Source organism: Choloepus didactylus, chromosome 8 (genome assembly GCF_015220235.1).
Source record: "Choloepus didactylus isolate mChoDid1 chromosome 8, mChoDid1.pri, whole genome shotgun sequence".
In the NCBI taxonomy this organism is placed as follows: domain Eukaryota; kingdom Metazoa; phylum Chordata; class Mammalia; order Pilosa; family Megalonychidae; genus Choloepus; species Choloepus didactylus.
Window position 1 is genome coordinate 4,615,314 of NC_051314.1, and position 14,733 is coordinate 4,630,046.

The 14,733-nt window shown below is 51.0% G+C and overlaps 1 protein-coding gene across 6 annotated transcripts in view; it reads right to left on the reverse strand.

Moving 5' to 3' along the window:
* Nucleotides 1-14,733, reverse strand: part of TBC1D22A (TBC1 domain family member 22A) — a 397,174-nt gene that overhangs the window by 262,021 nt on the left and 120,420 nt on the right. For all 6 annotated transcript variants that reach the window (XM_037846180.1, XM_037846182.1, XM_037846181.1 and 3 more), the window contains one exon: nucleotides 2,023-2,137. In XM_037846180.1, coding sequence (XP_037702108.1) covers nucleotides 2,023-2,137 — 115 coding nt within the window. The remainder of the gene's footprint in view (nucleotides 1-2,022; nucleotides 2,138-14,733) is intronic.

Genomic DNA, 14,733 nt, shown 5'->3' on the forward strand with positions numbered 1-14,733 from the left:
CAAGATGAGGTTATGTTCTCACAGCACCCCATACTTCCTCTACATAACATGCCTGTTTAATTACTTTAATTAAACTTTTTAATTACTCATTTAAAATCCATCTTCCCTGCTAAATCCAAAAGCTGTGAGAGCACAGGCACCTTGCTTCTCCCGTCCACCATGCTCCTACCAGCCAGCGGGGGACAGGCACCAGGAGGGGCTCGGGCAGTGTCTGCTGGACTGAGCTGCAACCACATGCAGCTGGGGCTCCCGTGCAGGGCCCGCACCACCGCCATGTTCCAGGGAGGCCTGCCAACCATGGCGAGCACAAAATGCGAGCACCACGGGGAAAATAAACACCTGACTGGCACGGCATCACAAGAAGTGGCCGTGGCTAGAATATTAACCTTCCCCAGCCTGGGAACTGGCGCTCAAAGGACTAGAGAGCCACCAATCACAAGAGAAAGCCAGGGACAAAACCAAAAGGCGTCACTCAGTACAAGAGCCAAGTGCCAGCAACGAATGGTCCATTTCACACAGAGGTTCCAAAGCGACGGGGCACACACACTCGCTGCACACGTGCACCATCCGTGCGTCTGTGTGTCTGTTAGGGGTTGGTGTGTCTGCAGAGAGGTGAGGAGCATCTCCTGGAGCTTCTCTGAAGAAACCATGTAAAGAACTTGACTCCACTTCCTCCAGGTTCTCTTTCTCCCGCACTATCAGCACCACGGCCAGGTCCCCGGCCTACCTGGCTGGTAACTTGAGCAAACGCAGTAAGAGGTGCTTGGGTCTCACTACATACGTTAGTGGGAAAGTAGTTAAGACAAACTTATTTACCACATTAATTAAATGGTCTATTTAACATGGAATATCAATTCTCTAATCACATCTCTGCTGAACTTCTTTCAATTAACAACTCTGGAGGCCACTGACGGAGGGCCTACTGTTCCAGGGTCATTAAGAACATTTTCATTATCTGTCAGATGAGGGAGGAAGGAGCAGGAAGGCAGGAGCTGAGGCGCGGCCTCCCCTTCCTGAGCAGCGGTGCTCCTTAGCTGCTTAGCAACCAAAGACCTCCCACGAAATAACGGAAACAAAGGATAAGAGGTGGAGCAATAAAATTCACTAAGTGGATATGTTCTCATCCTTTGAGGATCATCTGTCCTCAATAAAACTTAATCTCTCCAGATTATGACAATGATGGAAAGCTGAAGCAGACAGGAAAAAGAAATGAATGAAAACACAGTCTAATAAAGATAAGCAAACCCCAAGTCAGGGAGGTTCATGTAAAGACAAATTAAAATCAATTTTAAATACAAATGCTAAAGCTAAAGAGCAAGGTCACTCTATTTTATTTATTTTTTATACATAGACAAATGAGAAACAAATCCCTCACATTATCAGAATTTTTAAAAACTTAAAATATGTTCAAAACAGGTGAAGTTATATTACAGTTGACTGCTACAACATAAATGAGAAAAAAATATATAGTACTCAAAGAGAACAGCATAACCTAACCTAAAGCTCTGTTAAACCAAATATTTTGCATGTAATAAATATTCTCATAAAGCAAAATGTTATCAGTATATCCAACATAGGAAAGTGATGAAATGCCAAAGAAAAGCAATTAAAAAAGATTCCATTTTTAGCTTGTAAGCAAAACATTCAAAGAATATTCTGTCACCTTAACCTTATCCATTTAAATCCAGACCATTAAAGCCAGTTCTCTGACAGCTATTAGAACTAAACCACAGCTCCTGAATATATTACGTCTTTTCAAATATTATTCAAAAGAAGGTATTAATAATATACCTGCATTTTAATGTCTTCAGTAGTTGAGCACAAGGATTTAAAGCAGTTTTTAAAGCTGTTTTAAGGCATCACAGAGAAAACTATTATTCTCTATTATTGGTTGTCATTAATAACACAAAACTCTAAACTTAATGGCAATTTTCAATTTTAGTGTAATTCTACACAGTAACACAGCAAATCCACTCAAGTTCATATTTAACTTCACAAGAAAAAAGCATGCTATGACCTTACCTGTGTATTCACAAACGAAGACCACAAAGAAAGGAGTGACGAGGTCGTTTATTCCCTGGACATAGCCACTGGCCGGGTGACGTATCGCCCAGATAAACAGTATCCTTTCAAAAATCTGCAAGGAAATTGGACAGGTGGTGAAGCAGAAAGTAAACAGATGGGAAAATTCACATCAGAGTCATTCTTCTACTTAAAATATGTTTATCAATATTTTTCACTGTATCTAATATTAAAATATATAGACAAATATCAACTGCTTAATTTCTTTGTAAACTTCCAATAATCTTAATTTTGTAGTGCTTCACAAGTAACATGCAGTGTTCCACCCACTGGGGCTCACTCCTCCCACACAGCTGGCTCCCCCAGGCCCCTCGGTAGCCACCGCGCACAGCTCCCAGCACTCTACTGGGCAGAGCAGCAGCACCTGGGCTGCCAGCGATTACTTCCTCAGCCATGGATGGATGGACGGACGGATGGATGGATGGATGGATGGATGGACAGATAGAAGGATGGACAGACTGGTGGATGGGTGGGTGAATGGATGGATGGATGGACAGATAAATGGATGGGGGCTGGCTGACTGGTTGAACAAACAGAAGGATGGATGAATGGACAGAAAGATGGAGGGTGACTGGATGGATGGATGGAGGGATGGGTGGATGGGAGGATGGATGGGTGGGTGGATGGATGGATGGATAGAAAGGTGGATGGATGGAAGGAAAGATGGATAGATGGATGGAAAGATGGATGGATGGATGGATGGATGGACGGATGGATGATGCATGGGTGGATGGATGAATGGGTGGGAGGATGGATGGATGGATGGAGAGATGAACAGATGGATGGACAGATGGAAAGGTGAGTGGGTACATGGATGGATGGATGGATGGATGCACGCTATGAATTCTCCACATAGGGTAACCACTTTTTTTTAATCCCTGGGAAGTTATCCCCATCCACGACAACATACTTAAGCATCCTCCCATAGCAAAAAAATCCCCACCATTCAATTACCCAGGTCATAAATGTGGGAGCTATCCTGGCCTCCCCTTTCCTTAGAGTACTCACCTTCAATTGGTCCTACCTCTTCACAACTCCTCATCCCCATCCACTCTTCTCCATCTTTATTCATGACGGATTTTACCAAGGTGAATACTATCCTATCACCTGGGACCACACACACACACACACACACACACACACACACACAGGTTACGGGCTGTCACCTGCCCACACCTCCCACAAGACCAAGCCAGAGGCCACCAAGCCAGCGTTGGTCCTCCCCATCCTGCACCCACATTCTAGTGGCCCTGAACTAAAGCACCTCATTCTGTTCCCACTGGGAAAGGCTGTCCCTCCTTCACGCCCAAGAGCTCCCACTAACCAGGCTTTCAAGACATACCCCAGCACAGGCCTCAGTGAAGACGCTGCTGACGCCCCTGCCTCCCACCCCCTTTCCATGGGGCCGACCCTGCCCGCTTTGTGAATCTCCCATCCCCTGCTTCTCCCCACGACAGACAGCTGTGGTTGCACTGACAGCCTCCTGCACCGCCTCCCGCACCGCCTGCTCCTGCCTCCCGCACCGCCTGCTCCTGCCTCCCTGGCGGCCTCCCTCACCACCTCCCTTAGCGCCTGCTCCCGCCCGAATGGGCTCCCTAATGGCTGAGACCTCAGCTGTCTGGTGCCAGCGTGCAGACCAGGCTCTCAGTGAAGGTTCAGTGAATGACCACACAAACCAATGAATGAATTCCTTATTTCCAAACAAGCCAAATCTTGCAAAGCCAACTGTACTGGTCTAGGAAGACAACCCCTTCCTACATCACATGTATTCCTACGGATTCTTGGACTCAACAGTTGACAGCCCCCAAATCACCAGCAATGCTCGCGTTTACAAATGAGGAAGGTGAGTGGCGAAGTCCCTTAACCCAGGGTACACAAGCAGTCAGTGGAACCAGCCCTAGAATCCAGCCCCCTAACCCAGCCCTGCACACAATAACTAGGGTAACCCCAAATGCATAACAATGTGGCCACCACTAATTCAGGCCCTGCATCAAGGCATAGCACCAGTCACACAGAAACCACCCAAAAAATACCTGTTGAATGAGCAATACATTCCTGTGCACATATTAACACATTTTCCATTTTAAGTCCACAGCAGTCTAGAGAGAGCTGGCTATTTAAATGGGATCAGAAGACCAGAACTCACTCAACAACACAGTACCATTTAAGGATTTCTTAGGTACAAAACTAAGCAACTGGTTCCAGTGATCAAGCGTTAGATACAGCACCGTTAGGAAAGCCGGAGGCAGCGAGTAAACAAGCCAGCTGGTGGAGTGACACCATGCTCAGCCCAGTGGAGACCGTGAGAAAGCAGGGTCCTGGCGGGAAGGACCCTCTGACAGTGTCACTTCCCAGCCACAGGACTGCACAGCCAACTGGGCACATCTGAAAGGCCAGGTGGAGCGGCAGGGCAGGTAAGCCGAGGCACACAGCGGCATCAGTAAGGCGCGACAGCCCGAGCACTGCTCCCAGGACGCCTCTCCGGGCCTGCGGGTCCAGGGGAGGTGAGAAGCGGGTGTGGGGCGGGCCTGCACTGAGAAAGGCAGGAGTGGCGCCGGGGAGGAAAAGGGCCACCGAACGGGTGTGCAGACTCCCTGAACGCTTACCATGCGGAGTAGTGAAGAAGTAGGTAAATTCTACCAAGTACCTCTTCATGGAGAAGGCCCGGAAGTGTGCAGTTAACGCCAGCAACTGACAGATCACCCAGGAGTGAAAGGTTTTAGTACAGACATGAGTTGGGTGGGAAACTCACTTACGAGAGCCCCTCACTCCCTTGGGGCCTAAACAGTGGAGACCACAGCTGACACACTTTCCCGCCCATCAGCTCGCTGGCACTCCCAAGTCCTGGGGCCTGCTGGGGGGTTTCAACCCAGCACCCAGAAAAGGAAACCGGAGCTAAACAAGGTGACTGAACTTGCTTCCACCCACGGCTTCCAAGGTGGGGTCCAGTGATCTCAGCCCCTCCCACTGCACACAGTGCTCTCCCAGCCCCTCATGGCGCATCAGGCTGCACAGATAGATGCTGCAGGCCGGTCAGGGCAGGGACACCCACAACCAAGCACCAAGTGGTGTGAAGAGGGCAGTGCCCAAAGTACTTTCAAGGGGCGGTGCAGTGACGTGGGGAGCAGAGAACTCAGGATTATCAGAGACAGCTGGGCCCATGATGGGCCCAGGATGGGCAGCCAAGCGAGTGAGAGGACGGGGATGGGATGGCATCCACCCAGACAGAGCAGCCTGCACAGAGGACCAAAGACACAGCAGCTCGTCCATCAGGGCGGCTGGGGAGCAGTCACAGAGCACCCTGAACACAGGCCCCACCCACTGAGCACACCACTGGGGAAGAAGACAGAGGCATGTCCAAGCAAGAAGCACCCACAAGCACCTGCTAACTGCTCAATGAGCCTGAGCACCCTCTGCCAGCAACTCCACCCTCACAAAAACCCCTGGGGGTACAGGAGACCCCTGACCCCACCTCCTGTTGCTCACACGCCTTGAGGGTGGGGGGTCAGGCTCCAGCTGACAGCCAGCAAGAAACAGAGGCCCTCGGGCTGCAGCCTGCAGGCAGCTGAGGGCGGCCACAGCCCCGTGTGGCTGGAGCAGACCCTCCCACCCTCTGGGGGGACCGCGGCCCTGGCCAGCACCTGGACAGCCGCTTTGTGAGGCCCAGAAAGCAGCAGACCCAGCTTAGCGTCATCAGCCTCCTGACCCACAGGGTGTGGGAGCATAACCGTGTGTTTTCAGCTGCTACAGTTGCAGTAATGTTGTTAAGTAGCAGTAGACAAGCAACACAGATGAGAAAACTGGGGCACGGAGAAGTCAAGCAACATACGCAGAGTCACAGAGCCTGAGAGTGGCAGAGCCAGGACTCAGTCCTGGTGGTCCAGCTCCTGGGAAGGCACGGAGACCACCACCACAGTTACTCAGGACAAAAGAGTTGCGTTCATATATAAACCAAAGGAGGAGAGAAGACCAAGAAATCGTAATTCTATGGTAAGAAAGAAACAGAGACGTCTCTGAGCTCCTGGGGAGCAGGATCTGCATCCAATTGATTTGCCCCTGTGCAAGGTCCAGCAGGGAGCCAGCCATGCAGCAGGGTTCGGTGTGCATGTACGTGTGTGTGTGTTTGTGTGTGCACTAAAGGGAAAGTCGGAGCCCAGGAACATCTCCCTGGCAATCCCACTCTCAGGGAGGCTGGCAACTGACGCAGTGGAGCCCCCCACCCCCTCAATCCCCACCTTCTAACTGGCCCCAGGCTTTCAGAGAGCTGGTGAAAATACCCCACAATCAAGCCTCCTCACAAGCATGAAAACGGTTCTCCCCTCAGTGACCTGCACAAAGAGACAGGCCCAGCTGTGGCGGAACCAAAGAGGCACGTCCATGTCCTCTGGGGCCACCAGCTCCCGGCCTCTCAGGTAACCACATGGCTTGCTGCCCGGGGCCACAGGTTTCCAGACAGCCCGCAGGAGGAGGTCTGCACCAACCCTGGCTCCGGGCTCCACGCCTCCCTCCTGGAAAAATGACGCCCACAGACTCACTCAACGCAGGGCCGCACACACATCCAACCTGCAAAAAATGCAGCGTCTGCAAAGCACAATAAAACGAGGGTGCCTGTACTAAATGCCACTGAACTGTTTGCTTTAAAATACTTGACTCCATGTTATGTGAATTTCACCTCAATAAAAAACATAAAATTTTTAAAAAAAAGTTTACAAGCAGATCAGCCTCATCCAGACTCCCCCAAGGAGAAACATTTCCACTAATTGTAATAAAGCAAAAAAGATTTCCACGTGAAGAGCACCTGGTGGCACTGAGAGTGTGCAACCCAGTGCCGTCAACTCCTGGCTGGACACGGGGGCAGCCTGAAGGACACAGCCAAGCAGCAAGAGTCCCAACACCTTGTCCCAAAGGACCCCATGTTCCGAAGGACCCCCGTCTCAAAGTCACCCCATCCTGAAGGACCCCCCACCCGGTCCCAAAGGAAGCCCTGGAGTGTCCCCACCCCTGCCCCCTGTGGCCTCAGGCGCCCTCCGACCCTGGCCCCTGCCCTTCCACCAAGTCCTTCCCTGGGGCTGCGCGACTGGAAAGCCAGGACACTGGGCCCTGCGCCCCCAGAGTGGGGCTGCCCAGGACCCCCAGCCCAGACCTGACCCCAGCAGCCACTCGGCAGCCACCAGCAGAGTCTCTGAGCAGAGACGCGGCAGCCCAGAGCAGGAGGCGCCTCTGTGCCAAGGAGCCCGGGGCGGGCAGACGACGGCCTCAGGCAGAAGCCAGGCGAGCCGCTCTTGGGTCCCAGGCCTCCTTTCTTCCTCTCTTTTGTTTGTTTTTCTATCAGTGAGTATGATTTGCTGCCTTATGTTTTATCTCCATCACTTCATACACATTAGGGCTTTTTCTTAGCTTGTTTGTTTAGAAATCACGGGGACTAGCAGAAACTCTGGTCAGAATCATCTAGAATCACTGAGGAAACACCCTCCCCAAATCCTCTCAGACCACCCTGCGGGGCAGGGGCCCCTGCTGTTCCCTCTGGGGTGTCCGTCCTCCAGACCTGCAGCTCCTTTCAGGACGAGGGCTTCAGAGGCCTGAGGTAGGACGCTCCTATCCCCACCCTGCAGAGCCACGGAGCCCACAGCACCAGGAAAGCACGCGCCCCTCAGCACTGCACTTGGGGCAGCACCCCTGCAATTTCCACCATAATGAGCTCCCCGAGATCAGAGCGCAAAGCCGGCTGCAGGAGAAGAGGGCCTGCTCTCCACACGGGGGGCAAGCACTGCGGCCACCAAGCCACACGTCAAACAACCACACAAAGGTAGCCTTCAAAGGGTGCATTTAGCCATTCCTAAGCTTTTGCTCCCGAACTGGTAAAACACACCGTAAACAAGCTTTTTCACATCACTTTTCCAAGCAGGCGTTTTCCAAACACACCCAGGTGATGCTTCAAGGGAGCACAAATCAAGCGCACCGCTTCCCTTTCATTTACACCACATGGGGCACAGGGCACCTGGCCCAGCCTCCCAACAACCTGAGCAACCCTGGCTTTCTGGGTATGGCTCCGAGTTTCCACCACACCCATCCCAGCTACTTACCAGGGCCTCTGTCCCCACCTCAGGCAGTTCCAACCAAAGAAGAAGTTGGACAAAATGTTTTAAAGGAAACCAGCATTTAATTCCTCTAGTGAGGAACAACCTAAAGCAATGGTGGGGCCTGGGGGCTGCTTTGCCCAGGCCAGGACGACAGGAGCAGAACCCAGTCAGGGTTTAGGCCACTGCTCTGCGCCCAACTCGTGACACAGCCCAGTTCCTCAGAACTCCCACGGGACCCCCGCACCCCCCTAACATGCCACCCTCTGTGACCCCCTGGCCTCTCTCGGACCCAGCCCCGCCCCACCGGTAAGGGTGGCCACCCCAGGAGGGCAAGCAGCTTCTGGGTCCCCAGCCCTCCCTCGTACAGGCCACAGACACGGGCTCCACAGTGCCATCCACCTGCTCCCACAGCGAGCTCCTGGGGCAGGGGCCGTGCCCGCCCACCTCTGCATCAATCCATCCCAGGATGGAGGACCCCAGCCCACACCTTCCCAGGCCTTGCAGCCCAGACATGGCTTCTGGATCCCTTTCCCTTGTGGTGGGAAACACAATAACAAAAAGACTTTCTTGAGCCTCCCAATTCTTTCCAAATCCAATCGACATCCTGTTGTGAACTCCAGGAAGCGACTGCGGGTCCCAAGCTAAACTCTCTGACCTGGCGTCCTCCAGCCCCAGCCCTGCAAGGTCAGAGTATTCCGGCCCAGCAGGTGACACTGTTATCTAATGTGAGACACAAATGAAGGGGCGATTTTATATCGATCTTCAGCAGAGCAAAGGAGCTCAGTGCTTCATACTGAAACTTCCATAAAGGAAGGGCGAATGCCAAACATCAGGGACAGCTCTGCAGACAGCCTCTTGGCCCACGCCCCCTGAGAGGAGAGAAGGCGTATGGCACCCACACACAGCACCCTGGGTTGTGAAGTCCCCTCCAGGAGATGGACGCTCAGACACCAGCGCTAAAACAGGACGTTCTTCCTAAAAGAGCTGATGGACAAAAGTCTCCAGAAGGACCAGGTCAGGAGATGGACCCGAGAGGCAGGGTGGACCCTGAAATTTGGGGTTACTCTCCAAATCCCAGTGTCACAAAAATTTCACCTCCCCTGGGACACCCTCCCAGATCCTGCCACAAACACTGCTGGCATGTGAGCCATGCAACATTCACCTGCAATTCTGTTCTAACTTCACATGCTCACTGCCTGGTTCCTGCGCATCTGTCTGCCTTCACCCCACACACTGATGGTGCAGCATCAAGGACAGAGGTCATCTCTGGGGCCTGCTGTCACCCACATGCCCACAGCTATCCACTGGCTATTCCTCAGGGGGTCAAATCCCCCATGGCTTTGTATTTCCAAACTCCAGGGGTCATCCTAACAGCCAGAGAAGCCATAGGAAATGTCACAGAAAGGGCTGGGGGCAGGGAAAGATCTGTCCCAAAGCATCAGCTCGTGTTCAATGAACCTGCTAAGAGGTGTCATCTGCCAAAGGACAAAAAAGGAGGATTCCCTAACCATGTGGACATGTTTAATAAAAATACACAACAAGCCAGAATCTCACTGGAGACTATTAGCTACTAAGGTTCTGTGGACATTCTTGATTTTCTTGTCTTTTTTAGAAAGCCGAAATGCATTAAAAGCAGTTCACACTTTAACCTCTTTCCAAAGTCTCTTTCTGCCAATAATTTGTACTCAGCAATAATAACAATAGTTACCACTGCCCGCCACCACAGGGATGATGAAATTAAAAAGCTACCCATGCGCCCAGTGTGCAGCCTAACTTCAGAAACCTAAGGGTCACCATCCACACATCCACACACTAATTCAAAAACCATAATGGCATTTTCCACAGAAGTGTCTCAGGGATCTCAAGAGAGACCCCCCTGGAAGCTCCTTCTGGCTTCATATTGTAAACCGTAACCAACACCCCCCACCCACCTCCGCAGTGGGATGGGACCAACAGCACTTCAGTGCACAAGAGGGAGCTCAGAATTTTGCATGCAAAAAAAAGTGAAATATATTGAAATTGGAAGTGTAGCTGTGCTCAAGATTACTTAATAAAAAAGATCTAATTTCAGGAGATTGAAAACATCATAATTCTACCATATAACAGCAACATGACTTCACAGCATAAAAAGCACTGTGGATATAATTTCCGTGATAGAAGCAACATAATATACAGTTGTGTTGAGAAGATCTGTAAGATTTATGTCCCTCAAAATCCGAGAGCAATGTAGGCCTCCGAAAGAAATGATTTGCCACTCAAGTTTCTGCAACATGATTCAAAGAGCATTTCCCCCATGCGAATTGTAATACCTGATGAATGAAATCAAAATAAAAGTCTATAACAAATCTGGACTGCAGATTAAAAGGCAACCATAGATCATATAAAATATACTCACATGGGAGAGAAACACTGTGGGTACCGAGACAACTGCCGGTTGTATGTTTACAGCATAATTAATAATGTAGAACTCTATTAAAGCAACCAGTAACTCCATGTGTGGGAGTGAATTACTCTGCATTCACCTCGTTCAAATCTGTTAATTTACATCCTGTAATCTGTGCTCAGTCAAGGTGCCTTGAGAGTGAACCGCTGAGTAGACCCAGGCAGCTCACGGAGACGTCCATGGTCATCAAGGCCCCAGTTTGCCAGGACTCCAGTCCAGCTTCTCTTACACATGGAAGACTCCTTCTAACCATCCATTGATTTTTCAGTTATGCACTGGTACGCAAATATATCATTGCTTCTTTTCAGTACCTCAATTTTTAAAAATTTTTATTGTGATAACATATATATGACATAAAATTCCCCATTTTAACCACTTTCAATCATACAATTCCGGGGCATTAAGTACATTCACAGTGTGGTACTACCATCACCACCACCCATTACCAAAACTTCCCATCGCCCAAAACAGAAACTCTGTCTCCATTAAGCATTAGCTCCCCATTACTCACCACACCTGAAAACCTGTAATCTACTTTCTGAACTCTATGAATTTGTATATCACAGTTATGTCATACAGTGGAATCATACAGTATTTGTGTTTTTACGTTTGGCTCTTTCCACTCGACATATCTTCAAGGTTCCCCCATGCTGTAGCAGGCATTAAAAATTAATTCCTTTTTACAATTGAATAAAATTCCACTGTGTACACTGGGTTGCTTCCACCTTCTGGCTACCCCAAATAATGCTACAATGAACTCTGGTGTACAGACATATCCGTTTTGAGTCCCTGCTTTCAATTCTTTTGGGTATAAACCTAGGAGTGGAATTGCTAGGCAACATCAATATCTCACTTCTGAATCTCAGGAGGCTTCCATGCTTTGCCAACCTGAGCACATGATATGAGATGTATATTAACATATTTGAATGAGTGAACATCAAATCATTTCACACACCCGACATGAAGATCTCACTTGTTTTAAGAGTGTTCTACATTATTACATTGTAAACATACAAGAGCAATGCCAAATGAAAACATCTGGCTTAAGTCCACTAAAAATAAAGATCAAAATAGGTAAAACTATACATACACACACATATACAAACACAAGTGATAAAACTAGATAGAAAAGCAAGGGAATAATTAACCAAGTTCAAGCTTATGGTTACTTATTGGGGTAGGGAGAAATATTTGGGGGAGGGGTAAAGAAGGGACTTTAGAGACCCCAATATTGTTCTATTTCTTAAGCCCAATGGGGGAATTTTGAAGTCATTTTTTAATTTTTTCTTTAAATTGGACATGTATGTTACAGAAACTCTTCTGCTCTGACGTCTAACGAATGGATTGTATGACAAATGGGCATTTCTTGAGCTCTCCTAAATGCCTCTCTGGTTCCACCAAAAATGGGGGGGGGGGTGATTAATTATGAGAGCAAACGAAGCAACAACGACTTCAAGTCAAAGACACACTAGAATACAGGATGGTGCCACATCTGTGGGCTGTAAGGAAACTGCCTTTATCACCACTCATGTCAGGAAACTTCCAGAACAGCCACGAGGAGCAGATGCATTACCAGATCATCCATTCGTCCTACCAGCGCTTGTAGAGCACGTCCAGTGCCAGCACCAGGTGCTGCTCCAGGTACCAAGGTTCACAGGCCCCGCTGCGAGAGAGCCTGCAGGCCAAGGAGGGGAGATCCAGGGCCCTGGGCGAGCATGGCAGAGGCTTCAGACCCCCACTCCAACAACCAACATTTGCCAGGCACCAGCTCACTGTGCTGGGGTGGAAAACACCCACGTGAGGCTCCTGCACTCCAGGGACGAGCACCGCCAGCACCGCCAGGCTGCTGAGTGGGGGACCCAGCCAGGTTCAGCAGGGACAGGCAGTGCTGGCAGGGTCAACAGGTCTGCCCAGCAGAGGGGGCTCATCAAGGAACAGCACACACCAGGGCCAAGAGCCTGCTCCATCTGCCTGTGGTCCTCCGTCAACAGAACCAAGCCCTGCTCCCAGGGCAGCAGCCTCCCATCCCCGGCACGTGGGGACCCTAGGATCAAGGCAACAAGGCCTCCCCCTCAGAGCCAAGGGCCGGGAACCAGTTTATAAAACATTCTCAGGTCGGGGGAAGCGTCGAGGATGAATGAATTTGCACACCACCTATATCTGCCTCCCAGAAAGTGCCCTTTCATTTAAGGCCATGGAAAACTCGTTGTGCCAATTGTGAGAAGGGTAAGTAAATAATCTGGTTTAAAAAGACCTGCATGTTTCATTACACTCTGCACCTGTTGAAATGTAATGAGCTATCATTTCTCAATGGCTAACTGGAAAAAGCACCTTTTTTCCCTGATTTGTGAAACTGCTGGAAGCAGCAGACAACCAGAGGCCAGAGAACGTAGTAACTACAGCAAAGTCTCTCGGCAGTCGATTGGCTTTCCGGCTGAAGAGGCCCGACTGCAACGTGTGAAAACGGTTCTTCCAAGAATCCCTCTGTACCAGCCGTCACGGCAGGAGGGCAGCAGGTTGGGATCAGTACTTTTTAGTGTAATGTATCTAATTCGTTCAACACTGGACTGGGGATAAAAGGAGTAAATGGCAAAAAAGTTGTGCATTTTACTGTCAAATAACCGTATTGATAAAAGATTAATCACTAATTCCAACGACATCTCCTCAGTCTCCACGGGAGCTGGGCAGCAATCAGGGCACCAAGGACACAAGCCAGGCACAGGCCCACAGGCCCTGCTCAAGTGGGGCTGGCACACAGGGGGCAGGAGACCCACCATGAGCAGGAAAATGAATATCTGATAACAAACACCGTGAAACATATAAACCAGAAGTGTGACCCCAAGCGGAGCTGGGGGCGATCTCCAGACAGGCGATCAGGGACAGTGTCTTCAACAGAGCACCACCTCAGCTGAGGCTGACGGCCAAACAGCGGACACTCGGAGGCCAAGGTCAGACGGACAGGAGGCCAGGCAGGCGGGCATCGTGCAGCACGTGCCAACTGAGCAGCTACTCGGAGCCACGCACCGTTTCTGGCACTGGAGTCAGGACCATAAACAAAACAGATGGAAGAGATCCGCTCACGTGGCACTCACGCCCGGGTCTGCGCCTCTGGGGGAGGAGTGAGGGCCCAGGCCAAGGCTGGCCAGGGGCCAGGAGCGCAGGGGCCGGGGTCGCTACTCCCTGCAGGGTCACCGCAAAGCATCCCACTCTCTGTGCACAGCCCCAAGTGCAGCAGAGAAGAGAAACCCAACAGACAGAAGGCCTGCACCCCTCCACAAACCGCCTGCTCCCACGGTGAGGAGGTGGAGCAGTGACCCTGGTTACCCTCCCATGGGCCCTCACCTCTCACTCAGCACCAAGCCCTCCCGTCGCAGCCAAACACACCTCAGGCCCATGGCTTCTGAGTCTGGCTGAGCTTACTGAAAACACAGAACCATAGGCGCCCCCCAGACACCCCTTTCCAGAAGGTCGAGGTGGGGGGCTGGGGGCCAGTGCATTGAAGGTCCCGGGTAATTCTGCTGGAAGCAGCATACCCAAAGAAAGTCACACTCGGCCTCCACACCTGCTCCTCCTCCAGACCCCTCCCATGCCAAGGTGCCGCCATGCCCCTGGCCAGCCTTGGCACCCAGGATTCTAGGGAATTCCTCAGAGAGTGAAGGGGTCAGGGCCAAAGTATGTGAGAGCTGCTGCTCTCAGGCACCCCCTCCTTCCCTTCAGGGCAGCCCCATTTTACACCCCAGCTTGCTCCTCACTTCATTTTTGCTCCTACTCCTGCCATCAACCTCAGTGGGACCAAACCAAGGCAAACACCATCCCTGGGGTGGGTGCCCACAGACCTAGAGAGGGTATACCTGCTGAGGGTTCCTCAGAGCTGGGCCACAGGAAGGCGGCCAGAGGGGAAGGGGTGCACAGCAAGGGTAAAGCACAGGTAGAAGCGGACCTGCCACCAGCACGCAAAGGCCAGCCACTCCAATGGGCAGGGGGAGGGCCCTGACACAGGACAAGGCAGAGGCGGCCTCGCTCAAGCGCCATCTGAGGAGCTCAGCAAACTTCCCTGGAACCAAGAAGCACACAAGGGCTGAGGACCCAACAACCAGAGATGGCACACGGGGGACGGTGTGTTCCCAG